Below are 27,402 nucleotides of genomic sequence, written 5' to 3' on the forward strand. Positions count from 1 at the left end.
AGAGGAAGGGGCCCATGGTGGGGCTAGGCAAAGGAAGGGGAGTAAGGGAAACGACAAAAGCGAGGGCGCAATGCAATGTGTAGCCAGTGGCGACGCAAAAATTTGCCGAAATGCCGAAATGCCGAAAGTACTGAATGGAAAAGCAAAGGTGAGCGTGACTGGATTGCCTAATAGAGGTGGTGCTGATCAGCCACAAGTTCGAAAAAGGCAATATTAATTACTATTCCACGTGGCACTGTGCCTGTGTGGCGCAAAGGCGAGTCTTTTGAATATTCGCTTCGTTATTGACACCTGTCCATGCTACCAATCAACTTTGGTGCATGACACCGGTATTGAGGCCAATTAAGCTGATGGGGCTACAGGCTAGACCTATGAGACCAGCAACATCACCAAGGACAATTCCCAACAAAACCAAGAAGCTAGTAACAGCACCAGCACTGGAACTGGACTATACAATTGTATAATTCTGTGTATTGTTTATGCAGGTCTAGAAATAGGGCTACACCTACTTTGAACACTGTTGCAGCATTGCACATCACCGGCATTACACTGACTGACAGGTGTGGTCACGATAGAAGCGTGGGCAGTCTAGAAAACATTGTCAGCAGGACATTGGGCACATAGCAAACTGCATATGGCTGTATACGTAACAGTTACTGTGAAGTGTCATGGGAAAAACCTCCTGGCACATCAGCAACTGTTACAATAACACATTTTTGGACCTTTAACTTTCATTCTCCTCTTTAATCTTTTACTGTAGTTTTCACACTCCGTGCCACGTGGCACTTTCCCTTCTGTTCAAACTCCACCTTCTCACGCCACATTGCCTTTCTTTCTATTTTAGATACAAGTCTCTCATGCAGTGGAGCTGACCACACAGGCTGCGCCCTCTGACATAATCAGCCACTGTTTTATCAGCTGTATAGTCCAACATGTACAAACAACCTGTAGTAGTATATATACCGCAATAAATCCAGGAGACTCCTCAGCAAGTCCTCCTGTTGCATCCTCACAACTAACTTGTTGAAGTCTCAAGGGTAACCACTCCCATATCATTTTCCTTATAGTGTGTTCTAGTTGTGTGCCAGAGTAACAAACTCTTGGTTGTTACAGCAACAGCCTTTATGCATTTTGCGTGGTCACGGTGTCATGCACCAAAGTTGATTGGTAGCATGGACAGGTGTCAATAACGAAGCGAATATTCAAAAGACTCGCCTTTGCGCCACACAGGCACAGTGCCACGTGGAATAGTAATTAATATTGCCTTTTTCGAACTTGTGGCTGATCAGCACCACCTCTATTAGGCAATCCAGTCACGCTCACCTTTGCTTTTCCATTCAGTACTTTCGGCATTTCGGCATTTCGGCAAATTTTTGCGTCGCCACTGGCTACACATTGCATTGCGCCCTCGCTTTTGTCGTTTCCCTTACTCCCCTTCCTTTGCCTAGCCCCACCATGGGCCCCTTCCTCTCCTTTTTATTCTCACCTGACGGTCGTTTCTGGATCCCCATTTTAATCCACTTTTCCGTCACCTCCACCCTCCTCCTCCTCATCTTATTTGCACCCCCGCCATTTCTGATGTCACCACTTCCTATCCGCTTCCGTCGCCGATCTGTTGACTGCCACGTGCCACTGCTGATATCAGCAAAGCCCCGGCGGCCGGTCCAAATAGGGCAACAGGTCCATCTTCATGATGTCGATCTGCCATCATATACTGTCAAAACATTGGTCGCTCGTCTTGCCTGGTTGGAGCGTGGGTGGGTAGTTTTTGAGCTGGAGAAGGTTCATCCCCTTGCGTCGCCCATGTTCATTGCTGTCCCATTCACTTGGGTACACTTATCTTTTGTCCATTGTCTTCGCTACAGCTACACCTACCACACGCTGTCTGGGACTCACTTGTTCCAAATTGGAACTACTCCTCTCCCTCCCTCGTTTGATCAGGTGGTCCAACACAACCAGTCCATTGGTAAGGCCATGGAACTGTCGGATTTGGACTAGGTGGTGGACCAGTGGCTCCAGTTTCTTTTTCTTCAGCAGAACATTCATTTACAGTGCGATTATTTTTGATTTTTGAATCATTTTTATGGACACATATTTTTTTAGAATGCCTGACTGACATAAAGGAACTGATAGTGTTTTGCCTTGCCTTTTTTTTACTGCATCTTCCCATGACATCATGATTTTTCTGCTCTCTTTTTGCTATTGGACTTTACTTTATGGCTATACAAACCTGTGACATTACTCACAACATTCATTGTTCTATCCCTTTCTTTTCCTTTTTTTTGACAATCTTATCCTGTACTACCTACGCAGGATTCGTCAGCGTACATTCCTTCCTTCATATTCTTTCTCATTTTTTTTGCACAGCTATACTGTGCATAGCCTACTTTTCTTTTACTATATAAACCCCTGTATTTTACCTTGTAAAAAAAAAAACAAGAACTCCAATCCAGACTTCTTCTCTACTCTCAAGTTCACTACTCTGCTACTTGTGATCCAGTGTGGTCACAACACTTCCCACTGCTACCACTGTCAACTGCTGTCATCGTCACTTCCCACTTTTGAAGTCATTGTCATCCCTTTCGATTAGAGTCCTTCTGAGCACTACAGTTTGTGCGTCAGGAGCCTGCTATCACTGGGAACTTCGTCATATTGTCGTTCTCAAACCTACCTTGTGCTACGATTAGCAAGGTAGTGCTCATCTATACTCGTCACTAAGCACCTATCTTCTATAAATTCAACTATCCCTCCTCCTCAAAACCCACACCCATACATCTCAGGGTTTTACTTGTGAGGAATCGATTTTTCTTATTGCATTCCCGTCATGTCGTGGTTAGCAGATTCGATCCCCATCACTCCTCTTGCCCTTGGACTAGAGATTACAGCCGGTGTCTTATTACTTTTATCATTTTTCTTCTTATTCTCTCTTCACACTCACGTTCTATCGTACCTACAACGAGGTAGACTCGTTGTCGACCCTCAAGAAGATATCCAGATGACATAGCCACAATCCAGTGCTATGTCTGGGAATACTTCGGAGGAATATTGATAAGCGAAGAAGGTAGTGAATCAGCGCCTTCTCATGGGCTTACTGATACAGCCAATCGCATATCCCTTACCAATACGTTTTCTCATACAATTAGTAAACACGATAGATCGGACCACTTCCTCCCTTTTTTCTTATTGGTTAGTTAGCTGGTCAGACCACTTTCTCAGTAATTCCCTTTCTCGGTCTGACCATCGCCGTTCACTATATAGAGAAGTATATACTCAATGTATTGTTCTCTAGTTCAATATTAGTTTGGATTTGCGCTCTTACCGATACTCTTCATTCTCATACTCTGATTCACCGCCTTCAAGGAAGGACTTGACCAGACATTGAGCTTTGTTATATAGCTTCGTATTTGTTGCCTGACATTACTTTGAAGAACCCTTATACATACCACCCCACAAACAACCAGAGCACCCACTGTTCTAGGAGGCAAAGCCCATAAACAAGTTCCGTGGAATCTGGGAGGATTGTGTGTTAGTTTGTTTTTGTGTGTGGTTTTCTAACACCAGTTCTCATCATCGACAACGGCCCGGGCAACACAAGTACACCTCTCTCTACCCTATGCCTCTGAAAAAGGGATACCAGACATGACAGAAAGGTGACATCGACGAGAAGCGCCTAGTGTAGCTGGCTGAGTGTGAATGACTGGTTTGTAGGCATCCAAGACTATCGGATTACTAGAATGCTGAATGGAAAATGGAATATGAGAGATATTGAAGTGTTATGGCAGACCTAGGCACTGTCACTGTCAGTCACCACCAGGACAAAAAGAAATCATTGGCTTACACATAATATGTGTCCATCTATGGAAGCATAGCAATAATCAATGTACAGCTTCATGATGTTGAATAGCGCATAAAAACCTGTAGGTCAACAAGGATTACCTTTTCTGGGCACCCTCGCGGCCTTCGCACTGTCCAACAACTGACATTTCAGCATGGAAGAGTTATAAAGAGGAGCGTGAGGACATAATTTGTTATTCAATAGCGAGAAGTCGGACTGGAAGCTGAAACTGCCGGGACCGTACTTCATACCAAGCTCATGCTCGGCGACAACGGAAACTACCAGAAATCAAATGGACAGGTGGTCGAATTGCAAAACGATGAACATGGACACCTCATCGGCAAACTCGAAGAGTCCTTCTCGAGGCAAGTTGCCATTTTCTGCATTAGCTAACACGTCGAAATTATGTATCGGATTGAACATTACGAATAATGATACGAATCAATCGTGTTCCATCAAAGAAATAAAAGTCAGAGCTCCTTCAAGAAAATGCAAAAACATAAATTTCCGAATAACAGGATCCCACATTCGTATATACCACATCGACGAAGTGGACTGTTGCTTAGATTTCGGGGGCACCGGTATAATTACCAGGACGCCGCATAGCTTGGAAGTCGAGTGGAGATCTTGGAGAGGACACCAACAAACCAGAAGGACTAGTAGTGTAGGTCATCGAAGGACCAGGCGAATGAGGAAACGTGCTGGGGTCGTCGGGATCCTGAATATAGAAATTTAACGACATTGCTCTTTGCGGCAGCTGAGAGCACTCACGTAAACTTTTGGAAGGGCCTGAGTAGACCCTTGTACTGGCTCGTTGAAATTGTAGGGAGATATGGTTTGTCCAATGGGAGAAGAATCAAACGATGGTTTTTCACGGAGATAACGATCGGCGCTCCGGGCACGACGGCGCATGAACCACACGGCACCTGCAACTATTATGGCCAAGCCAACTACACCTCCGACCACTCCACCTGCGATAGCGCCTGTATTGGAGCTTGAGGACTTGGAAGAACTTAACGGTATGTTCGTGGGATTGGAGATTGGACCAAGCGTCGACTGCGACGAAGTCGCTGAGGATGCAGGAGCAGCTGAAACAAACAGGGATGATGAGAGGCTGACACAAACGAAAAGATGACGCTCGATGACTGACATGAATCCTGCATTGAGGCGTTGATACTGAATGTACCAGCCCCCTTTGGTGTACAATTGAATGCAAGTTTACATCCGGAAACCCGAAGACACTTACAACAGCAGTGACATTCAGATATGCCCATGCAGGGACGACAGTTTCCTGGGGAATATTATTCGGATACCTATAATGGTTGTCAAACAACTTATTTAACAATCAACTATTGGCCTCACGTCATGAAGTAAACATAGCCGCTGCAGTTGGTACTCCAGGTGTCCCAGCTGGCATATTCTTTTAGTGTATATCATGGACGTTTACAAGCACAACTTACGAGACCCATAGCTGGTTCTGACAGGCTGCGCAGGCGCTGATCAGTGAGTAAACCACAGAGTTGCATTGACAATTATTGGCATCGCTCAAGGATGGGGCGAGATAGTGCTCATTGGGTGGTAAAGCAGGAATATCCCATTCTGAAGCGCTCACTTATCAGAGATTGACCGCCAGCAGATTACTTGACACGAACCTCCACCGTTGCAGACTCCTTCCAAATAAGAAGCGACAGTACAAGGAGTCTGATTGAGCGAGTTATTCGCCTGTGATGGAGCATAGAATGTAAGATCACGAAATCAAGGTCGATTTCAAGTCAAACAAAGATAGACGAACCCAACCGAAAGAACTCGCGCAAGTGACATTCGAAGTTTGAGTAGCAACACCCCGAATGCTCATCAGGGTCACCACAACGGCGACCAACATCTCCAAGGCCTTGTAGTACATGGTGGAAAACTTCTGAACGTTTCAAGCGGGGCGCAGGATTACAGCTAACTTTAACCCAGCACGGAAGCCTTCCCTTTCAAACAACCGCCCAGGAACTCATGCAGTACTCATGACCAAGAACTGGCGCTGAGAGAAGATGATGAAGCTCCAGTCCAGGTTTGTGCGGGCTTCTCTGTACCGCGTGGAAAAATGCTGAATCACAACGTTCTGATGGAGATGCTTTCATACCTTGGTAATGAAGCGCAGAGATAAATTATAACATTCCTAATATAAGAGCTCGCAGGTAAAGTTGGCTGGTTATGACGACACACCCAAGAAAATGAAAACGAATGAAAGTTCGGCAAATTCCGAGAACCTGTCAATGCGCTATAAACACACGTACACAGCTTTCCTTGGTTCAGAACTACTTATCTCGAACCATAAGTACATGTTGTATGGCATCTCTTCACTTTCATTTTTATTCTTCAGGCAGAGCACTTTCCCTGAGAGCCATGTGTTGCTGTATTTTCAAATCGCAAGTGGCCTCCTGAAAGTCCTGCAGATTTGAATTTCTCGGCAGCCATTAACGCGATGTGTTCCTCACGATCACACGAAATAGAGGATGACTAGCAGAGGTTCAACGACTCTTCAGTCGATGTACAAGATCAGTGGGTAAGCACGGGTGAAACGGTTTGTAGCTTTCAGGATTTATGTTCTGGTTCAGACAGCAGGATATTCATATCCGAAATAACAAAAGTGTACGTTTTACTTCGAATTTCACGAGGCAAGAGTGGAACAACCAGAGTGCGGTGCAGTAATAGGTTGGGAGGACTAAGTGAGCCAAGAACGTGTTAGAGTAATCAGTATTATACCATTCAATCATGCTGTTGAACTGCATGAATTGATAATGCTCACGTTCGGTTTTTCATGTGGTTCTTGAAAATTCTTGCGCTGAGCGATAGGGCCCGGATGGCAAATTGGGGGATATGAGGGAAGCTGTCGGGATACAGGTCAGAGATATGTCGGTTTTATCCTTCCAGAATTGATGGGACATTAGGGGAAGCTAACAGGGATAAAATGAGAATACGGCACAAGATATGTCGGAACGTTCACTTACTGACATATACCCTACTAAGTAGGAACCTTTGAAGCATAACAGATTGGAGGTCATACGGGTAGCTGAAGAATTGTAACAGAATTGACATCGAGGTATGTCATGCAGGAACATCGTTCCTCAGGGATATGGGACTCAGATATCCATGGGGACTGTCAACAAATTTCTTATAGCCCCACTGTCCAGGGTGTGAAATATCGTGCAGCTGGCTGAAATCTTGTACCTTATTCGTTAACCCGTTGTACTTGGGAGTACAAAACCTCCGCATCATACATTACCACACAATGAACAGCGTCTCAGCCTAGTACGGTCATTTAATCACTAGCCAGTGCCCGTCTGAGTTACGTTCTCGATGTCCATGGTATTCCTCGAAGATTTTCACTGTTGCGTGCTGTTTTCGAATCAGTTGCAACGGGACAGGGACCCCGACAGATATTGTGATCAACCTATAATGAAGTCCCTTATCAGTTTAGCTGTCGTAGTGAAGTCAAACAGTGTTGAACGTACCCAAAGTAGACTATATGTATGGTTTCGGCGGCGATGAAGGTGAGCTTGCGGTAAACTTTACCTTACAATCACCTTTTCAATTCATACGACGGCGAACTCATGAACGGACATTGCGCCAAGAACCATGATCGAAGATGATGAATTTCAACAGTCCATCAAGCACATGAAGTTGCACGGGTTGCTCCGCAGTGTGCTTCACAGACACGCCTTCTACTGTAAGTACCAAAGAAGAAGCATATAGTGTTTGCCAACGTACTGCACAAGTGTTGGACTAGGCTTCCTTGGCAAAGCATATCGAGCCACTATTTGTATGGGAACGTGCTTCCACGCATGGTTTGTGGTCATATATCTCTGTTCTTCCTGATGGAGATTCTAATGGTTTCAGCAATGGATATAAATCTGATCTAATTCATTTGTTGAATTTAGTGTCTTATGTGCTGTTCAAACAGTACGAACGTATTGAGCTATATAATATGCGATGCTACATTAAATAATGTTAGCCTCATTTTATGTGGAGCTTGAATTGACAATACCTCAGATCAGTCATCCCTCGCTCTGGTGTCAGAAGCCTGAGCTAGTGGTATAAATACCCGCATGTAAGAAGAAGAATAAAGGAAACGAGCGCACACCCCACAGTCGTGTGTTCCCGGAGAAGTGACCATTGTGATGGGCGGGCCGAGCACGTTTTTACCCAGTGAGTGAGTGATCTCACCGTGTCGAACAGCGTAATACTCCATCACCTGCTTCAAAACGAATACAATTAGGTGATGAACTTTGCACAAGAAAAAGAAAACCTACTTCCTTGATGATGACAGTAAGTGAACTCGATACGTTCCGTACAGTTTTGTGACAATGGTGCAACTAGACAGTCGAATGATCGAACAAACATACATGTCACTACATCCCCCGTTATAGAAGCGAACCTATGACCAACATCGTCATGTCGGTTGGGCTGGTTGTAATCCAATAGCTGAGATAGTCGAATCCGCACGTTGAGTTGCTAGAGGCGAGTGTAGCATTGAATATTGAATGACCAGGTCCACTCGACTTCAGAGTGCGTTGTACGTTACCCCACGCTCGACAAAGAATTACCCTCAGTTCTCCTGAGAGTGCGGAAATCAAACGAAAGTTCAGGTAGTATACGTAGCAGGGGTTTAACCATAGTTACCGAGGAGGGAAACATCGAGGGTTTCCTTATATGCATCTCTGGACTTTGCTCACCGCCGAAGTGGCTCTTCCTACGCATTATTAACCTTGCATTCACGAGAGAAATGACCTTGCGCGAAAGTATATTCCTTCTTACGGATTGGAACCTTCACGATTTCAGGGATTTCGACCTTTCACAAAATCATATATGTGCATGAACTTCAACATGAACACGGAGGGGATAGATATATGCTTATAACGTGTGCGAAAGATGCGCTGATAACAACCCCGAAGTACCGCGAGCTACTAGTAACTGATCGTCTGTAAGCATGTTGAACAATTGAGCTGTAGTGGCCAGACCTTTATCAACCAGGTTCGCTACAATAGGCGACAGCTTTAAAGTACCCGTCTGACCCTCCTCCCAGTCCCAGAGAGAACTGCCTTTTATCCAACCCGCAACAGTTTGAGAAACACGATTTAGCCTGGTTGTCGATCTAGACGTAATGGCGAACACGCTTCTGCTAGAGGCGACACCAGTATGTCGGACAACCGAGACATATTTACGTTTAGTCACCTTCAGGAAGACATCGTAAGTCTAGCATGTTGGGTATGTAACCGTGCACGCATAGGGGACACGACAAAGGTGCAGTGGTGCCACAAAGCAGCCACTGGATATTGTCGCCGCTTGAAAAATAAGCGTACACCCTTGACCCGAACTCAAGTCCTCGTTTTTGACCTCGCCAACCCATCCTTTACTTTGTTGCCCCGACCGTCACCCTTTCTAGTACTCTTTTCCTTGATACCTAATGTACGTGTCACTGGTCTTGTGCGCTGCTTTTCGCGCTGTTTCGCGCGTTGTTCATCAACACAGAACATGGCAGTTTCTTGCATGCACTCTCCTTGTTCTATTTCATTTTGATGCGAGCAGATAGCTGATATTGGTCTTTAGCATGCGTGAAATCGTCCACCTCCAGACCGGCCAGGTAAGCCGTCTCGTGTCTTCGTGCGTCTACTGGTTTTAATCGCGTTTCTTTCTAGTGTGGTAACCAAATCGGTACGAATCACAATATGCCACTGTGATGCGACAATATTCTCATCGATGCCTTGATTACTTTACATAGGTGCCAAGTTTTGGGAGGTTGTGTCTGATGAGCATGGTATCGAGCGGGATGGTCTTTACAAAGGAACCAACGACATGCAACTCGAACGTATCTCGGTTTACTACAATGAAATCGGGTCCAACAAATACGTTCCCCGTGCTGTCTTGGTCGACCTGGAGCCAGGAACCATGGACTCTGTCCGCTCCGGCCCCCTGGGTGGTTTGTTCCGTCCTGATAACTTCGTGTTCGGGCAGAGTGGTGCTGGTAACAACTGGGCAAAAGGACGTGAGTGCACCTTTCCATTGGCGAGGTGTCCGTATGGCGCAATGGTGGATACTTTATGTATTCCATCACTGAAGATAGCAAAGCCTGACCTAGACGGCCCTTCCGGCACACAATTTGTCCACAACGTGATATTGACTATTTAAACAGATTACACCGAAGGAGCAGAGCTCGTCGACTCTGTACTCGATGTCGTTCGTAAGGAGGCTGAAGGCACTGACTGTTTGCAAGGTTGGTTTGCATACATTTAGTGCGATAAAATATTTATCGTGTCATTTTTAGGTTTCCAGATTACTCACTCCCTTGGTGGTGGTACTGGAGCTGGTATGGGCACTCTCCTGATCTCGAAGATTAGAGAAGAATACCCAGACAGAATGATGTGCACGTACTCTGTCGTTCCCAGTCCCAAGGTATCGGACACCGTTGTTGAAGTACGTTCACAGTTAATTCTGATACCCGAATCTGTACTGACTTCGAGTTTAGCCTTATAACGCCACGCTCTCTGTTCACCAACTTGTTGAAAACTCTGATGAGACTTTCTGCATTGATAACGAGGCCCTTTACGACATATGTTTCCGAACTCTCAAGCTATCAACACCAACATACGGTGATCTCAACCACCTTGTTTCTTTTGTTATGTCTGGTATCACGACCTGTCTGCGCTTCCCTGGTCAGCTTAACTCTGACCTAAGAAAACTCGCTGTCAACATGGGTGAGTTAATTCAACATGAGGTATCGTTGTAATGAGTCGCTTGCTGACTTTGTGGTTCCATAGTTCCTTTCCCTCGTCTTCACTTTTTCATGACTGGTTTCGCACCTTTGACTGCTCGTGGTAGCCAACAATACCGAGCTGTCACTGTTCCTGAGTTGACGCAGCAGATGTTCGACGCCAAAAACATGATGGCTGCCTCCGACCCCAGGCACGGTCGTTACTTGACTGTATGCTCTTTTTATACCTACTGATTGGCGCATCAAATAACATATATCCACTTAGGTCGCTGCTGTTTTCCGTGGCAAAGTCTCGATGAAGGAGGTCGAAGAGCAAATGCAGAACGTCCAGAACAAGAACTCTGCTTATTTCGTGGAGTGGATTCCCAACAACGTACTCTCAGCACAGTGTGACATCCCTCCCAGAGGTTTGAAGATGGCTGTTACTTTCTTGGGTAACTCCACTGCCATCCAAGAGCTCTTCAAGCGTGTCAGCGACCAGTTCACTGCCATGTTCAAGCGAAAAGCTTTCTTGCATTGGTACACGCAAGAGGGTATGGACGAGATGGAGGTATGCACAGTCATCACACATTACGACTTCAGCTAACACCATTGTTGCAGTTCACGGAAGCAGAGTCGAACATGCAAGATTTGGTCGCCGAATACCAACAATACCAGGATGCAACGTGTGTATTTCCTTCTTTCGTTGTGTAAATGTGCATTGATTTGTCGCTTAGGATCGAGGAGGAAGGTGAATACGAGGAGGAGGTTCCTGCAGACGAAGAGTAGACTTAAAAATTATCACGCGCTACTTGGCTTTGTTTGTATCTTCTCATACTTTTACGAAAACTTAGGTATTCCTCTATTGGTGTCTTCCTGTCCGTTGTTTCATTTGTTCTGTTAATTCCTGTCACGTCAGTTACTCTAGTCCGCATGCGTTGTGTCACATTCATACACTTCTTCTGGCACATTCGCCAGAAACAATACATTTTATTGGAAAACGCGAGTTTATACCCTTTTTTCCGTGTCCTCGATGTTACGTTACGCCGACACCAACCTATTATAAGCAATTCTAGGCGTCTGATATTCACAGTTTGAGGCGTAGGACGATGAGTGCTGTAAAGTTATCAGTATAGCCTGAATCAGATTTACTATTGGCGCTCAAATTAAAATCATTACTCACTGTAGGGCCACACTACCTCATCGTCGTATCTAACATCTGACAATGTTGTGGGGTGGTCATGGGTACAAATATCCAGGTTTCCGCAGACGTCATTCGTATAAAACAGCATAGCACTAATACTCCTACTTCCACCCACATTTATGAACTAGACATGGGGTGAGTTTTGTTTTGTCAACTATTGGTCTTCAAATAGTCTCATCATTAAATAGGATTATAATCTCGTGTATAACAGGTAATGTTTGATTTCAGCCAGTGAACATAGCCTAACGATCTCCATTTCCAATCACCGTCTCATTTGCAGGTATTTTTGCCTGCATCGGAGGGGCTATAATGAGTCTGGTAAGCCTGATTGCAGGCTGCCTTGAGTGTATCGTCGGAGGCGAGTGTGACATCTACCTTCGTTACGAATTCCATCGTGCTGATTGAACGAATCGAAACTCCAGCAATAACCGGATTCTTCGCTGCTGTAGTAGATTGTGTAACCGGCTGTCTCTGTTGTGGGTAAGTGGTGACATGATTGGTACCATTGACATTGAATACGAAATCACTCGACAGTAGAGTATGAGTGGGGGTTCCGGGATAAAGAATCCTGGAGCCCTTAGTATTCACATTCGCCAGTGGAGTGTAAAGACGGATTTCTCTCATATATAGACATTCTTCGGAAAAGTCCGAGTCATGCTATTGTATTGTACATTACTATCGAAAGTCCTTTTACAGTACTGAATAGGCTACAACCTGAATAGTGAACATACTTAGTATGTGCACGGAACCGGTAATCTTGTTTAGATTTCTCAGAGATGTTATCTAATCGATGTATAGTCAGGGTCAGGCATCGATATCTCTTGCCTGTCTGGTTCAGCGCGCTTGATCGCTGGGTGTGGATTTGACAGATATGAACTTCGAGGGAAAGCCGTGGAATGGGAAATTGAAAGTAACCCGCACTATTCTGTACTGAGACATTTACATTAGACGTGCCAGCGTCTAGATATACAATTTTTTCTGCCGGAGAGATGTTGGCGGTTTCCTGCACGGGATGCATATGGGTGCTGTTATATGATCGATCTACAAAATTGACTGGGAGCCAAACAAGGACAATCAAACAAGATGCGTACATCTTAGATGGAGCGCATACTTTTCTTCTCTTCTTTCCTCTTCACCAAAATACCCTCTGGGCTCTTTGTTGGAGAGGAAAGAACCCATTGATATCTATCCAATAAATCATTCTTTCGACGACTATGGCATTGTCAAATCAAAATGGTCCTGTCAGACCTACCTTTTCACGTTCTTCTAGCAATTTTGCCCAGCCCAACGGGTTCCCTGCCCCCCCAGTCACGTTCATCCCCATCAAAGACGATGTCGCAGCACCAGATCCAGTCGATGCTGTTTTGGAGCTGAGTGACGGTTCTGCTTTTCGTGGCATTAGTTTCGGTGCGCAGGATAAAAGCATCGCTGGCGAGTGTGTTTTCCAGACCGGTAAGTTTTACCCATACTTTATTATTATAGAATATCAACTAAAAAAACTTCTGTGATCGTAGGTATGGTTGGATATACCGAGTCTTTGACTGATCCATCATATCGAGGTCAGATTCTTGTTTTAACCTACCCTCTCATCGGAAATTACGGTGTGCCAGCCCGTAATGTACAAAATGCAGTCGATGGTCTCCCTTTGGATTTCGAGTCTTCTCTCATACATATTGCCGCTCTTGTGGTCGGTTCATATTCTGAAGATTACAGCCATTTCTTGGCAAATTCATCTCTTGGGACTTGGCTCAAAGAAAATAATATCCCAGCTATTTACGGAGTGGACACACGCGCCCTCACCAAAAAAATTCGCGAGAAGGGTTCCATTCTAGGAAAAGTCCTCGCCAGAAGGTCGGATGCGCCCCGAGGCCGTCTACGCTCTCTCATTCCGGAATCACAACCAACCTCACGCGCATCTTCCCCTCCTGCACCCTTGTCTTGGAGAGAAGACTATCTTGATGTTCCCTTTCATGACCCCAACCAAGATAATCTCGTTGCAGCCGTGTCGCTCAGTACTCCACGCCTGTTCAAACCCATCGTCAAAGCGCACTTACACCCCTCCGGACGTCCTCTTCGTGTGCTAGCCATAGATGTCGGCATGAAGTATAACCAGATCCGTTGTTTTATAAATCGAGGTGTCGAGCTGAAAGTTGTGCCTTGGGACTATGACTTTGTAAACGAATCTGAACCGTACGATGGACTATTTCTGTCCAACGGCCCCGGCGATCCCACTACAATCAAAATTACTATTGATAGGCTTGCTCAAGCCATGAAAAAGGGCGATCGGCCTATATTTGGTATCTGTCTTGGCCACCAACTGATGGCCCTCGCTGTTGGCGCGTCAACATCTAAAATGAAATACGGTAACCGGGGCCATAACATTCCCTGCACCGACGCCCTGTCCGGAAGGTGTTACATCACCAGCCAAAACCACGGGTTCGAAGTAGACGCTGCTACTCTACCTCAGGGGTGGAAAGAGCTCTTCAAGAATGCCAACGATGGTAGCAATGAAGGAATTTATTGCGAGGATAAACCCTTTTTCTCTGTTCAGTTTCACCCAGAGTCGACGCCTGGCCCTCGTGACACAGAATTTTTGTTTGACGTTTTCATTCAAAACATTCTGGATTGCATTTCGGCGAATTCTCTCGTTCCTATTTCTCTTCCCGGAGGTAAAAAGGAGGACAATGATAAACGTGCTCCTCATGCCAATGTACAAAAGGTACTTATTTTGGGTTCGGGAGGTCTGTCTATTGGACAGGCAGGCGAGTTCGACTACTCGGGTTCGCAGGCTATCAAAGCCCTCAAAGAAGAGGGCATATTCACCATCCTCGTCAATCCAAACATTGCTACTATCGCAACCTCGAAAGGCCTTGCCGATAAAGTATACTTTTTGCCTGTTACCCCGGAATTTGTTCGCAAAATCATCAAATATGAACAACCGGATGGCATTTACGTGACATTTGGTGGACAAACGGCGCTGAATGTGGGAATCAAGCTCAAGGATGAGTTTGCTGCCTTGGGAGTCAAAGTGCTTGGAACTCCAATCGAAACTATCATCACCACAGAGGACAGACAGCTGTTTGCACAAGCCATGGAGGATATTGGGGAGCGTTGTGCGCAATCGAGTACAGCGACTACCCAGGATGAAGCGGTTTGTGCAGCACGGGAGATTGGATACCCTGTTATCGTTCGCGCGGCGTATGCTCTAGGTGGTTTAGGATCCGGTTTCGCTCAAGATGAAGCGCAACTTCGCGCATTATGTAGCAAGGCATTTGCGACTAGCCCTCAAGTTCTCGTAGAGAAGAGTATGAAAGGTTGGAAGGAAATAGAATACGAAGTTGTTCGGGATTGCCGTGATAACTGTATCACCGTCTGCAATATGGAAGTGCGTATTCTGTTTGTCATGTCGTCGCTTGTGTGCTTATAGCGAGTTATCCTCAGAACTTCGATCCCCTTGGCATCCACACTGGGGACTCCATCGTTGTGGCTCCTTCTCAAACATTATCTGACGCAGACTACAACATGCTTCGGACTACTGCGATCAATGTCATCAGACATCTGGGCGTAGTCGGCGAGTGCAATATCCAATATGCGCTGAATCCAACTTCTCGCGAGTATTGTATCATCGAAGTTTGTTTCTTCTGTAAATTTTTCAGATCGTAACTCATGGTTGTATGCAGGTCAATGCACGTCTTTCTCGCTCTTCTGCCCTAGCTTCAAAAGCAACGGGATATCCTCTCGCATTCATCGCTGCCAAACTTGGTCTCAACATTCCGCTCAACGAAATCAAGAATTCAGTGACCAAGGTCACAAGCGCTTGCTTCGAACCTAGTCTTGATTATGTCGTAGTCAAAATCCCTCGCTGGGACTTGAAGAAGTTCAATCGCGTCAGCCGACTTCTCAGCAGCAGCATGAAGAGTGTGGGTGAGGTAATGAGCATCGGTAGGACTTTCGAAGAGACGATACAGAAGGCTATTCGCGCAATCGACGACCAATTTGCTGGATTTGCCAAGGTTCGTTTGTAGCTATATGCGCCGCTTTTGATGACTCATCTTTAAGCATGCAGAATGACTTTGTAGAAGATATCGACGAAGAGCTTGTTAATCCTACCGACAAGCGCATATTTGCGATATCTACTGCTTTCCACCGTGGTTATAGTGTGGACAAAATCTGGCAAATGACTAATATCGATAAGTGGTTTTTGACTAAGCTCCAGCATATCTTCAAGATGGAGAAAAGCCTCTCGTGCGTTTTTGAAAAAAAAAAATTTGATGATAATTTTTTTAACATGGTATCTTAAAAAGGGAGTCCAATGTTTCGAACATAACGCCAGACATTCTTTTGCAAGCAAAACAACTCGGATTCTCTGATCGGCAGCTTGCTACCTGCTTAGGGTCTACAGAGCTTGCATTGCGTAGGCTCCGCCAAGAAAGTGGAATTGCTCCATTTGTCAAACAAATCGATACCGTTGCTGCAGAATTCCCCGCATTCACGAACTACCTTTATACCACATATAATGCTGTGGAACACGATATCACATTCGATGATCGTGGTATCATGGTACTAGGGTCTGGTGTATATCGAATTGGCTCTTCTGTCGAGTTTGACTGGTGTGCCGTTCGAGCCATCAGGACCTTACGCGAACAAGGATTCCCCACCATCATGGTCAATTACAATCCGGAAACTGTCAGTACGGATTATGACGAAGCTGACAAACTTTACTTCGAGAACATCAGCTTGGAAACGATACTCGATATTTACGATACAGAACGCTCACGAGGAGTCATCTTATCCATGGGTGGGCAAACACCGAATAATATCGCCCTTCCACTCCACCGACAGAATGTTAAGATATATGGAACTTCTCCTGAAATGATAGACACTGCGGAAAATAGGTACAAATTCTCGCGTCTCTTGGATGAGATAGGAGTGGACCAGCCTCTGTGGAAAGAACTTACCAGCTTTGAAGAAGCTCATTCCTTCTGCGACACTGTTGGTTACCCAGTCCTTGTACGACCATCATACGTATTGTCAGGAGCCGCAATGAACGTCGTCTCTACTGGAGATGATCTTTCTAATTATCTCACACAAGCAACTGCCGTCTCGCGCGAACATCCTGTGGTGATTACCAAATATATCGAGCAAGCCAAGGAGATTGAGATGGATGCTGTTGCAAAGGATGGGAAGATGGTTATGCACTTCATTTCAGAACACGTGGAGAATGCTGGAGTCCACTCTGGAGATGCCACGTTAATACACCCTCCTCAGGACCTGGATCCTGCGACTGTCCGCCAGATTGAAGAAGCCACAGCAAAGATCGGAAACGCTCTTAACGTGACTGGGCCATTTAACATTCAATTTATAGCCAAGAACAACGAAATCAAGGTCATTGAATGCAACCTTCGTGCAGCGAGATCTTTCCCCTTTGTCTCTAAGGTCACTGGCATCGACGCCATCGAAATGGCAACAAAGGTCATGATCGGCCTGCCTGTGGAGTCGTACCCCGACCCTGGGCTTCCACACGATTACGTCGGTGTGAAGGTGCCACAATTCAGTTTCAGTCGTCTTTCTGGTGCCGATCCAGTCCTTGGTGTAGAAATGGCCTCTACTGGCGAAGTTGCTTGTTTCGGTCGTGATAAGTATGAAGCTTATCTCAAGGCTCTGATATCCACAGGAATTGTTCCTCCAAAGAAGAATATTCTCTTCTCCATTGGTAGCTACAGGGAGAAACTCGAAATTCTTCCTTCGGTGCAGAAACTACATGCTGCCGGATATAACATCTTCGCTACCTCAGGTACAGCTGATTTCTTGACAGAGCATAATGTTCCCTGCAAGGTGAACTCCTCAGTATTCGTGTAATATCGTATTTACTTACATGTTTTACAGTACCTTGAAACCCTTGGCGAGGATAGCAGTGACAAGCAGAAATCGGAGTATTCGCTTACTCAGCATCTAGCGAACAATCTCATCGATATGTATATCAATCTTCCCTCGAAGAACCACTATCGTCGTCCTGCTAGCTATACTAGCAAAGGTTACCGCACCCGTCGTATGGCTGTTGACTTTGCTGTACCTTTGATCACGAACGTGAAAAATGCGAAGCTACTTGCTGAGGCACTGGTTCGCAAGCTCCCTTTGGATGTATCGACTGTCGATTCCAAGAGTTCTCACATGACCCACATATTCCCTGGACTGATCAACATTGCTGCCTTTGTGCCACAGCTGATAACCCAAAGCAGCGACTTCACCCAGATGACGAAGGCCTCCGTATGTGGAGGTTTCACTACGTCCTTGGTCATTCCAATAGGCAGTGACGGGGAGATCACAGACGGGAAATCGCTCGAATCTGTTCACAAGAGCGCAGCAAACTCTGCCCACTGCAATTATGCGCTTAGTATAACAGCGAATGTGGACAATTCCCAGGCATTGGACGAGGAAATCCGCGCCGACCTCAAGTCTCTTTTCATTCCATTCCATGTGGGTAAAGTTCCCACTCAGGTCTCAACCGTTGCGGCCCATTTCGCTTCTTGGCCGGCCGAAAAGCCTATCATGACTGATGCAAGGGGATCAGACCTTGCTTCAGTGCTCCTGCTTGCAAGTCTTCACAATCGCAGTGTTCATATCACAGATGTCAGGAGCAAAGAAGATCTTTTGTTGATTTCTCTCAGCAAGGCCAAACAACTCAAGGTTACCTGCGATGTTTCAGTCTTTGGATTGTTTTTTGCCCGTGAACAATATCCTCAGTCCACTTCTTTGCCGACATCGGATGATCAGAAAACGTTGTGGGAGAACTTGGATGTCATAGATGCTTTCTCAGTTGGTGGCGTACCCTATCGCCTGACCTCCGACTTGAATGAGCAATCATCTCCCTGGTCTGGGGTAGAAGAAACACTGCCGCTCTTGCTAACAGCCGTCATGGACGGTCGACTAACATTTGATGATATACGCCAACGTCTTCATGACAACCCCATTCGCATATTTGGATTGCCGGAACAAAACAACACTCATGTGGAAGTCGTCATTGGTCGACGAACACTGTTTGGTAAGCGTACGACATGTTGGTCACCCCTGGAACAAGGCCCGGTATCAGGATCACTGCACAGAGTTGTAGTACATGGTCAAACTCTATACCTTGATGGTGCACTTTCATCTTCGCCTTCTGGCAGAGATATATCGAGTGCCACCATTACCCATACAGCTACGGACAGGTCTTCTACTAACCTTCCAGCACCAAAACCGGAACTTGGAATTGCCGGCTCAGCGGTCGTTAAAGCTTCAGACGCTCTTGCTCAGCCTCACCTCGCGCCGCTGGTTTCAACCTCGCATCCACAGACAAATGCCTCGTCTATTTCTAGCATTATGTCTCATGGACCCCATCCTGCTTTCCACCGCAGGCATATTTTGTCTGTGAAGCAGTTCACACACAGGGATATATATGATCTCTTTTCTCTTGCCCACGAAATGCGCCTGCAAGTGGAGCGAAATGGCACATTAGATATTCTGAAGGGCAAAGTTCTTTGCACTTTGTTCTATGAGCCATCCACTCGCACCAGTGCATCGTTCGATGCAGCTATGAAGCGCTGTGGAGGGGAGGTGATACAAGTCAATGTTGATGCCTCTTCTGTGCTGAAGGGCGAGAGCTTGGCCGATACCATACGGACGCTCGGTTGCTACGCCGACGCCATCGTGATCAGGCATCCTGATGTTGGAAGCTCACAGGCGGCAGCGAAATTGTCTCCGGTGCCTATCCTGAATGCTGGAGATGGAGTTGGCGAACATCCAACACAGGTATGTTTATTTATACTCCCCTAGTCCCTCCCCACTCAGTATGCCACTAGGCGTTGTTGGATATATATACGATCCGTTCCGAGTTAGGAACGGTGAATGGGCGTACCATCACGATTCTGGGAGATTTAAAGAATGGGCGGACTGTCCACAGTTTGGTGACTTTGCTTTGCCTTTACTCTGTTCGCCTCAACTTTGTTTCGCCTACGTCGTTGGCGATGCCTCAGAGTGTCGTGGCCGCTGCCCGTAAAGCAGGGGTTCCTGTTCAACAGTTCGATTCGCTCGAAGAGGTGCTTTCCGATACTGACGTCTTGTATGTCACCCGAGTTCAAAAGGAGAGATTCGAGAGCGAACTGGAATGGCAAAGGGTCAAAGACTCTTATCGCGTTGATCACGCGCTGCTGTCGAGAGCGAAGGAAGATATGATTGTGATGCATCCTTTGCCTCGCGTAAACGGTAAGTATTCACCGAGCTATATCTCAGCAGGATGATAACCATACCTTTGTGATGGTAGAAATTGATCCTGAGGTTGACTTCGACTCTCGACGAGCTGTCTATTTCCGGCAGATGCGCTACGGACTTTATGTGCGTTTACCATTTTTATTATTTATTTTTCGAAAAAAGTGCTTACTTGTGGTTTGGACAGATCCGTATGGCTCTCCTTGCCAGTGTCATGGCCTGAAAGCCCACACAAAAAAAGACGATCCTCTAGTCCACAGGACTAAGTAGGCGCAAAATAATCTCATCTTTGTACTTTTAGGGGGGGTGTTGGACAAAAAGCCTGAGGATGTATGTATCAGTTAAGTTGCTCTGGGACAAGGGTAGACACGGACGATCATGATAACTCATAGAATCGCAGCGTTAAAATTACTGACTTGGATTTCATGCTGTATGTAGATGCACTGATGTTAACGCGAACTAAGTTTGGGTTATTTGTAAGAAAGTAACTTGAATGGCGTATGTACGGTTACGTATATTTACACACGTTGTCTTTCACCTTCACGTCAACTTGAATGGCGCTATGATGTCCTGTCAGTATAAACGCCAGTTTCGAGTTCGCCGCTTTGATTTGATTGCCCAAACCAATTTCTATTGCTGATCAGGATCTCCCATTACAACAATATGGTGCCAATTTCGAATTCGAAGGAAGTTCAAGTTGAAACGCGGAGTTGTTATGGATGGTGGGCGGCGTATCGCGGCCGACGAGCGCTGAATACTGAGTACTAAAGAAAGAAAGAAAGAAATAGGCAAGTACCACCACCATGAAGCTATGCTATCAATAATTATCCATCGTGATCATCTTCATCCGGCGATACCAGCGAAGCGCTGCTGAACGTTCGTCATGCATGTGTTTATCTTCACATTGCAAAATCTTGATGGGCTGCTGCCACGAAACACAAATACTTGAGCGCTTGAGCGAGTAACTCGGGTTATCTTGCTGCGGTTTTCCCTGGATCCTAAATTGACCAGATTGCTTCTGTAATAGTTTTTATAGGATAAGGAAAGCATGACTTGGACGCTCAGCGCTCAGCGTTCACGTGTATATACACGTCACATCCCACTCTGAATTACGTGGTTCTCTTGTATCACAATTCAATCATATAATCTGACATTCTTTGTAAAGCCATTCTAGAAGTTGAGAAGTGAGACCTTCGCCGTTTCCAGTGGGCAGTGTCGATATCGGGGTTATCGTGATGGTGCTCGCGATTGAACACAGTGCTGGCACTGTTACGCCCTATAAGTATTTCTTGGCTAATCTTACACAATATCTAGACGCGGTGGCTGCTTTGAATAGCAGAAAAGAGCGAGCTTTTATCGGCCAATCCTATACTCGAATTACCAGTCGGAAAAACATAGGATGCCCTTTTCCCAGGAACCGAGGGTACCGCCGGTGTCAAACCTCGATGACTACGGTACAATACTCTTTGACATGGGCGGACCTTCAAGCTCCAGATGCTTACTTGTTCTACTCGGCTTAGAGACATTTATAACGCTCACAGCACCCTTTTTGTGTTCCTGATTGGGATCACTTGATAATTATCTGGACAGCCGTGAGGAGAACTGCCAAAAATTGTTCGCGGAAGATGATATTGCTTCCGGCATTCTTCTTGAATTTACTTCCGCGAGGACATGGAGTGCATGGGAGCACCTGTAACCAGCTGTAGCCTCCCATGGCGCGTTGTTTTCTGTCAAGGCATGCTTGATATATCGTGTTGTCTCTTGTTATTCTCGGCTCTTTGTCGACAGCGATGCATCTTTGGATGGACCTCGCTGCTATCTAAGGATAAATTCTGATGTGTGTTCGATGAAACATACCGCTACTCCGTTTCATCTCTTCCTTTATCTCTCCCACTGCCTGCCATTTGAGATCCATATCCATTAGGCAGACTACCCAATCATGAACAACGAGATCTTCATAAATACTCTATTATGATGGTTATCATGTGGTTTCCATAATGAATACCGTGACGAGATCATGCGATGTAGCAACCGCTCGAAGCCGTCGCATCCACAGAGAATTGATATTCTCCGAGTGGTCTCGGCCGTATGATATGAATCTCCCCGACCGGGACTAACGAACATAAAAGCCGCAGGATCATCTCGCGCTTTGTCCTTTTGGCTCTTTTCAGATACACCAGCGACGTTGCAGGCTTATTGCATTTTTAACTGGTACAGATTTTAGCATAATGGAACATGAATCAAACCTTCCCGCCCTGCCCACCGGCGTTCAAAATAGTCAGTCCAACCGTCATGGTCAGGAGGATGTGTCTCGACACGGAGAACCTACCTTGACGATAACTCAGCCTTTGGACACAGGCGCTGTGTATAGCACGCCAGATGCCCAAGCACGCCCACAATCATCCTCGACAGGAAAATATCTATCTGACTCGGCCGAAGACCACTCACCAGCATCGGCTCTTCACCCTTCAAATAACGTCTTTAGCGATGATCACAATGTGAATCGCCATCTATCTGGTGTAGCTTCGCTTCCACCACCTGCAAGAAGTAGAGATGGACATAATGGTATACGTGGGCCAGGACGACGAGCAACGATGGGAGCAGCACCTGGCCTAGATTGGATAGTGCCAGTAGAGGAAACCACGAAAACGCATGTCACGGTGAGAAGCAACATTTCGCCGGTTATCTGGCTCTTCATCTCATGATATTCCGTATATCAGCCCCGACGTACTTTGCATGAGCGCATACAGCCGACTCTTGAAGTCGCAGTGACAGAGCGAGACAAGTATGCCAAGAAAGGTAAGGCACATCATACCTGATGGATTCTCTCTGCCAATGCTAATGCTAATACGCATTACTTCACCCCTTCCATCTTTTCATGGTGCTTCGTATGACGTTATCAGCGATGTGGACAGGTTATGCTCTCAACGCGGCAATTGGCTTGCAGGTTCTTCTCGGAGCGCTCACCACCGCCATTTCAGCGGCCACCACTGGCAGGCAGGCAAGTATTCCGATAGCGCCATCACACATGATCTGTTGCTTATTAGAGTATCGGGTAGACTTCGATCGCTACCTCGATTCTCGGTCAGCTGGCTTCTATTTTATCCCATTTTCATTTTACTGACATATAGACGCTTTTTTGCCCTGTTATCAAACTTTTTTTTGTGACTTGTAGGCGGCCTCTCTACTCTTGTCGCCTCGTATCTTGCACGCGCGCGGGGCTCCAATGAACCAGAACTGTCTATAACGCGTGTAAAAGACCTAGAACAATTCATTCGAGATTGTAAGGCGTTCCAGATGGATCATGGGCATATGTATGGCGATGAAAAAAATGGACTCGATCGACGCTTGGAAGACTTACGACGAAGGTTTGAAGAATTATTAGGGAATGCTAACGGGTGAGCTATGTTATCTCTTTTGTCTTCAAAGTACCTCTCGCTCAACGCAATAATGTTCAGAGAGAGACGATTATCGCCTCCCGTATAGTATACCCGATTATGATCATTTAAGCCGAGCGTTCCACTCAAACGCTTCATAAAAATTACCGCAGAACGAACTCTTAGACATAACCTCCCTCGCATGATATATTATAGCACGCAGTTTTTTCTTTTTACATCTTGGTCGCATTAGCTCTTTCACGGCTTTACGGTTTCCACTTTGCAGTTATTTTACTCTAGTATGAACTTGATGATGACCCCATCTCTGGGGAATGTTTTGCAGTAATGACATCTGTTTTTTTTTTGTTATGATATTTGCCTCACCAGCGCTCAGCACTGAGTACATGGGCACATGCAGGTATATAGTTACATTCAATGGGCGTGTAGGCATCACATGCCGTTTACATGCAATCACGTGATTCTCGCTTTTAAACGTTCCCACGTTCGTTTAGTTTGATCTCTACCACCGAGGGCTCATATAAAGATTGAGTGACAGTTGAGGTGAAACTGTCTTTGAACGGCCCCAAGTCCCTGATCCACAATGAAGACCAAGAATAAGCAAACAAAGTTCCCAGTGGTGAGCTCTTTCTGCATTGCAGTTATGCAGAACATACATCGTGACTCTTGCGCTTTATCTCATGAAATTGCTGTGAAACTCTGAAACACTACTCAAGGCGCGGATAAAAAAGATCATGCAGAAAGACGAGGAAGTGGGGAAAGTTGCGCAGGCGACTCCTGTAGTTATCTGTATGTGAACGTGCAGCTTCTTATATCCCCACGGTGGTGTTGATTTTTCACTCCTGGGCTAACACCGGTTTCTGCAGCAAAGGCACTGGAACTCTTTCTGGCCCTCATAATTGACGAAGCAAGCAAAGTGACGCTGGAAAGAGGGGCAAAGAAGGTTGAAGCATATCATCTGTTGCGTATCTATCTTGTTTTCTGGCCTTGGGCGACACAACTCAATCAGCTAGTTCAGTAAACATGCGGTCGACACTACGGAAATGCTGGATTTCTTAAAGGAAATCGTGGAGTCTGTCCCAGATCCATCTGCAGGTGGAACTATCGATTTAGAAGCAGAGAGCTTGGAGAATGCAAAAAGAAAGAGGGGAAAGGGGAAGAAGAATGGAGCTCCAGCAGCGCCTGCTGGAGAAGGTACTACTAAGAAGCGTCGTAGAAAGAAAGCTGAAGTGGAAGCAGAGGCTGCTGCAGAGCCAGGGGCAGGGTCGGACCAAGAAGGAGATGGCGGTATGGATGAAGACGAGGAGGGTGATGGGTATGCAGGGGGTTCAGACTATCGACACGGAGATGATAGATGGCGAGAGGTGGACGACGACGCGCCATACGTACCACGGTGACCACTTGAAGATGAAGTATCTCAGAAAGGACCGTCAGCGACTAGATGTTGTAGATATTGTAAAGTACATTCGATGGACTTGGGTTATTTATCCCCCTCTGATCCGCCCAACTCGGGATCGTTTAACTTATTGGTTTCACTAGTGTACGATACTGCAGTTGAATGTTGTACGGATTACAGGCCAATCGATGTGTAGTTTACACCAATTCTGCTTCTCCTCTAGCGATTAGCTGTTCGACTATTGAGAAAGGTGTTAGCGAGATGTGACCTTTGGTCATTTCGAGCGCTGTTCCGCTGAAGTGGAGCAAATACGGTAAATCGATAGTGTCGGAAGCTAATTGGCTCACTTACTCTGGCAATCGTACGGGAGGACAGTTTTGTATTGCATGCACAAAAACGGGACGAGATTTATCAGGTTCAGTGACTGAAAAATATCAAAGCTGAGCAACAATTCCCGGATATGAGGGGGGAAGGAACAGACCAATAGGAGGAACAAAGGGTGGATTATCGTCCAAAGTCTGCTGAGTATCTGGAAGACTTTGCAGAACGGAGGAGAAAAAGTGCTGGTCGGTCAGTCTAGCGAATCTGAGTGGAATTGGCTATGATCAGTGAACCGAGCACTATTCCACATTACAATGATCGAGCCACCTTCGAGCATGAGCTGTTTCGCTTTCAGATATTCGACTTGATACTCCAGGATTAGTCAGGATGTAACGAGCATATTTCTCGATCTGGAGTGCTTAAGGTGTCAATGACGGGGGTACAGCTGGGGTACTGGATTCTGGGCGATTGACCTTGTAAAGTCTTGTTCGGAGGTATGATCTGACGATGAATTTGACGCGCTCAACTTCAGTCTGTGCGAGCATGATTCGAAAATGCTCTTCTTCCGAGGACGACGGGTCAGCGCGCAGGGTAAGCACCGTATCAGACTGTCGAAGGAGTGGTAAACCCATCCATTGCGTTAAGCTGATGCCCCTCTACCAGCAGTTCAAAAGAAGAACTCACCCACCTGACTCCTGATATGGTCCAATAATCGCGAAAGCAACTCTTCTTGAGCAGGCAATATGTCGGGTGCGTGACGCTCGTTCATCCAATGTCGAATGAGCTGCTGCAGAGGGGTCGCATCGTCTTCTGGAAGTAGGGGAAGCGCATCTGCTATAGGGACATCTCTCGGTTCGTCGTCGTCGTCGTCTGGCGCATTGCGAAGGCGATCCTGGAAAGACTCGTCACCGAGTGAACTGAAGAAATTATAATCGGCCATTTATGACTTGCGTTTAACATCAAAAGGCGCGTCGCGTCAGGTTCCACACATAATCGCGCGTCGACCGGCCCTACACGAGCACATTCGAATGTCAAGTCTCATTACGAATTTTGTTATAGACCTCACAGGCTCAAAGCCAGAAATACAAGGTATATGAGAAGCGACGATATTCTCGTTCAGCAAATGTACAGATGGTTGGCGGTCATGAATAGTAACAAGCCCGCCGTGATCACACAATGTTATTCTGATCCCTCGCCTCGATGGCGGATTTCGAGCAGATACAAGCATCATTGTGACTATATCATGTACATACAAAAAGTATGACAAGGTCATTCATTTAATACATGGCGAGGCAGCACGCTAACCTGGAAGCAAACCTTAAGTAGCTGTATTACATTTCCCAAGTCCCTGACAGCACTTACTTGGACACATACGCTCAAACGGCATCATTCTCAACAAGCTTTCCACAGATAATATACTTGTTGGAGAAGTGATCTATCCAACCTATAAGACTGCTATTAGATGGCGAGTCAGAGAAAAACAATGAATCAAAGCCGACCTTTCATGTTTTCGCTGCATTACAGATACCTGTTTAATCAGCGGAACAGAGGTGAGAGGTAGACTACATACACTTCATCTGACCTGAGGTCTTCAAGCTTGTCCAGGGGCTGGTCAACTGGAGTCAACATTTCTGTAGATAGACAAAGTTGTGGTATGGAAGTAGCAAAGAAGAACAAAACAACGCACCAAGGTCGAAAGATTGCTTTGCCATTCCTCTAGATGCATCTCTTCCGGCGAAGTTACCGTACATACCGTCTGAGAATACTATCTTAGAATTGTCAAATTGAGAGAATAAGCTGAAAAGCGCACTCGGTCCGTAGAAGCTCTTTCCTGACGTCACGTCGAAAACAATGCCATTGATAGCGAGCAAGATCCTTCCTCCGTCTTTACCGCTGAAAGGCTCGAGTGTTCGAGGAGTATAAGTCTTGAACAGAACTGTAGGAGGATGCGCCTTTGGCATCCATGAGTAACTATCTTTGAATTCTGTTGGAACGGTGGACGGAGTAGAAGTGGATGGAAATACGATTCTCTGGACAGAATAGAGAATATAAATGAGAAGAGAGGTGTTGACGGGGGTTCCAAAGTCCAATGTGAGAGCCATCTTCAATAATGGTGTGGTGGTGTTGTTCAAGTTCATCGTGGGCTGCTATACCAGCGCTTATATTACACTGCTTGCGCCGTCCAGGCAGCGCCGTGCTTAGAAATGACCGGTTAGTAACCGGCATAATATGCGGCTTTTTCAGTCCATTCTTGTCGTGACCAGTGGC

The 27,402-nt window shown here is 46.0% G+C and overlaps 9 protein-coding genes across 9 annotated transcripts; 5 read left to right on the forward strand and 4 right to left on the reverse strand.

The window, feature by feature from the left end:
- Positions 1-307: 307 nt before the first annotated feature.
- SERLADRAFT_350261 (uncharacterized protein) lies at positions 308-585 on the reverse strand (the record flags this gene model as incomplete). The annotated part of the gene is made up of 2 exons (XM_007320215.1): positions 308-443; positions 506-585. Coding segments are annotated over 2 exons (216 nt in total), but the record flags the coding sequence as incomplete, so codon positions are not given.
- A 2,204-nt stretch (positions 586-2,789) lies between these two features.
- Positions 2,790-3,305, forward strand: SERLADRAFT_393961 (uncharacterized protein; the record flags this gene model as incomplete). Its single annotated transcript, XM_007320216.1, has 1 exon — positions 2,790-3,305. A coding segment is annotated over one exon (156 nt), but the record flags the coding sequence as incomplete, so codon positions are not given.
- A 1,092-nt stretch (positions 3,306-4,397) lies between these two features.
- On the reverse strand, positions 4,398-5,738 carry SERLADRAFT_439796 (uncharacterized protein; the record flags this gene model as incomplete). Its single annotated transcript, XM_007320217.1, has 8 exons — positions 4,398-4,553; positions 4,607-4,923; positions 4,986-5,028; positions 5,082-5,148; positions 5,198-5,245; positions 5,296-5,434; positions 5,488-5,557; positions 5,628-5,738. 8 exons carry the CDS (start codon positions 5,736-5,738, stop codon positions 4,398-4,400), a joined length of 951 nt encoding a protein of 316 aa, XP_007320279.1.
- A 3,473-nt stretch (positions 5,739-9,211) lies between these two features.
- Positions 9,212-12,477, forward strand: SERLADRAFT_471696 (uncharacterized protein; the record flags this gene model as incomplete). Its single annotated transcript, XM_007320218.1, has 16 exons — positions 9,212-9,292; positions 9,434-9,467; positions 9,523-9,538; positions 9,606-9,869; positions 10,017-10,097; positions 10,149-10,297; positions 10,350-10,578; positions 10,642-10,805; positions 10,861-11,145; positions 11,196-11,260; positions 11,312-11,758; positions 11,834-11,913; positions 11,967-11,989; positions 12,059-12,136; positions 12,201-12,258; positions 12,313-12,477. The coding sequence occupies 10 exons, from the start codon at positions 9,435-9,437 to the stop codon at positions 11,361-11,363; spliced, it is 1,338 nt and encodes a 445-aa protein (XP_007320280.1).
- A 515-nt stretch (positions 12,478-12,992) lies between these two features.
- On the forward strand, positions 12,993-20,495 carry SERLADRAFT_362361 (uncharacterized protein; the record flags this gene model as incomplete). Its single annotated transcript, XM_007320219.1, has 10 exons — positions 12,993-13,230; positions 13,293-15,167; positions 15,206-15,408; positions 15,459-15,791; positions 15,845-16,023; positions 16,083-17,613; positions 17,665-19,566; positions 19,617-20,019; positions 20,078-20,148; positions 20,210-20,495. The coding sequence occupies 10 exons, from the start codon at positions 12,993-12,995 to the stop codon at positions 20,243-20,245; spliced, it is 6,771 nt and encodes a 2,256-aa protein (XP_007320281.1).
- A 694-nt stretch (positions 20,496-21,189) lies between these two features.
- SERLADRAFT_471702 (uncharacterized protein) lies at positions 21,190-21,651 on the forward strand (the record flags this gene model as incomplete). Its single annotated transcript, XM_007320220.1, has 1 exon — positions 21,190-21,651. The coding sequence occupies one exon, from the start codon at positions 21,258-21,260 to the stop codon at positions 21,540-21,542; it is 285 nt and encodes a 94-aa protein (XP_007320282.1).
- A 266-nt stretch (positions 21,652-21,917) lies between these two features.
- On the forward strand, positions 21,918-23,763 carry SERLADRAFT_416536 (uncharacterized protein; the record flags this gene model as incomplete). The annotated part of the gene is made up of 5 exons (XM_007320221.1): positions 21,918-22,682; positions 22,743-22,821; positions 22,938-23,027; positions 23,198-23,420; positions 23,481-23,763. The coding sequence occupies 5 exons, from the start codon at positions 22,251-22,253 to the stop codon at positions 23,506-23,508; spliced, it is 852 nt and encodes a 283-aa protein (XP_007320283.1).
- Positions 23,764-24,511: 748 nt separating this feature from the next.
- Positions 24,512-26,094, reverse strand: SERLADRAFT_471707 (uncharacterized protein; the record flags this gene model as incomplete). Its single annotated transcript, XM_007320222.1, has 6 exons — positions 24,512-25,107; positions 25,165-25,237; positions 25,295-25,398; positions 25,462-25,544; positions 25,608-25,742; positions 25,823-26,094. The coding sequence occupies 6 exons, from the start codon at positions 26,072-26,074 to the stop codon at positions 25,011-25,013; spliced, it is 744 nt and encodes a 247-aa protein (XP_007320284.1).
- Positions 26,095-26,234: 140 nt separating this feature from the next.
- SERLADRAFT_471709 (uncharacterized protein) lies at positions 26,235-27,288 on the reverse strand (the record flags this gene model as incomplete). Its single annotated transcript, XM_007320223.1, has 6 exons — positions 26,235-26,439; positions 26,497-26,578; positions 26,634-26,647; positions 26,705-26,765; positions 26,822-26,890; positions 26,945-27,288. The coding sequence occupies 5 exons, from the start codon at positions 27,270-27,272 to the stop codon at positions 26,511-26,513; spliced, it is 540 nt and encodes a 179-aa protein (XP_007320285.1).
- Between the last annotated feature and the right edge of the window lie 114 nt (positions 27,289-27,402).

This window comes from Serpula lacrymans, assembly GCF_000218685.1.
Source record: "Serpula lacrymans var. lacrymans S7.9 unplaced genomic scaffold SERLAscaffold_9, whole genome shotgun sequence".
Lineage (NCBI taxonomy): Eukaryota > Fungi > Basidiomycota > Agaricomycetes > Boletales > Serpulaceae > Serpula > Serpula lacrymans.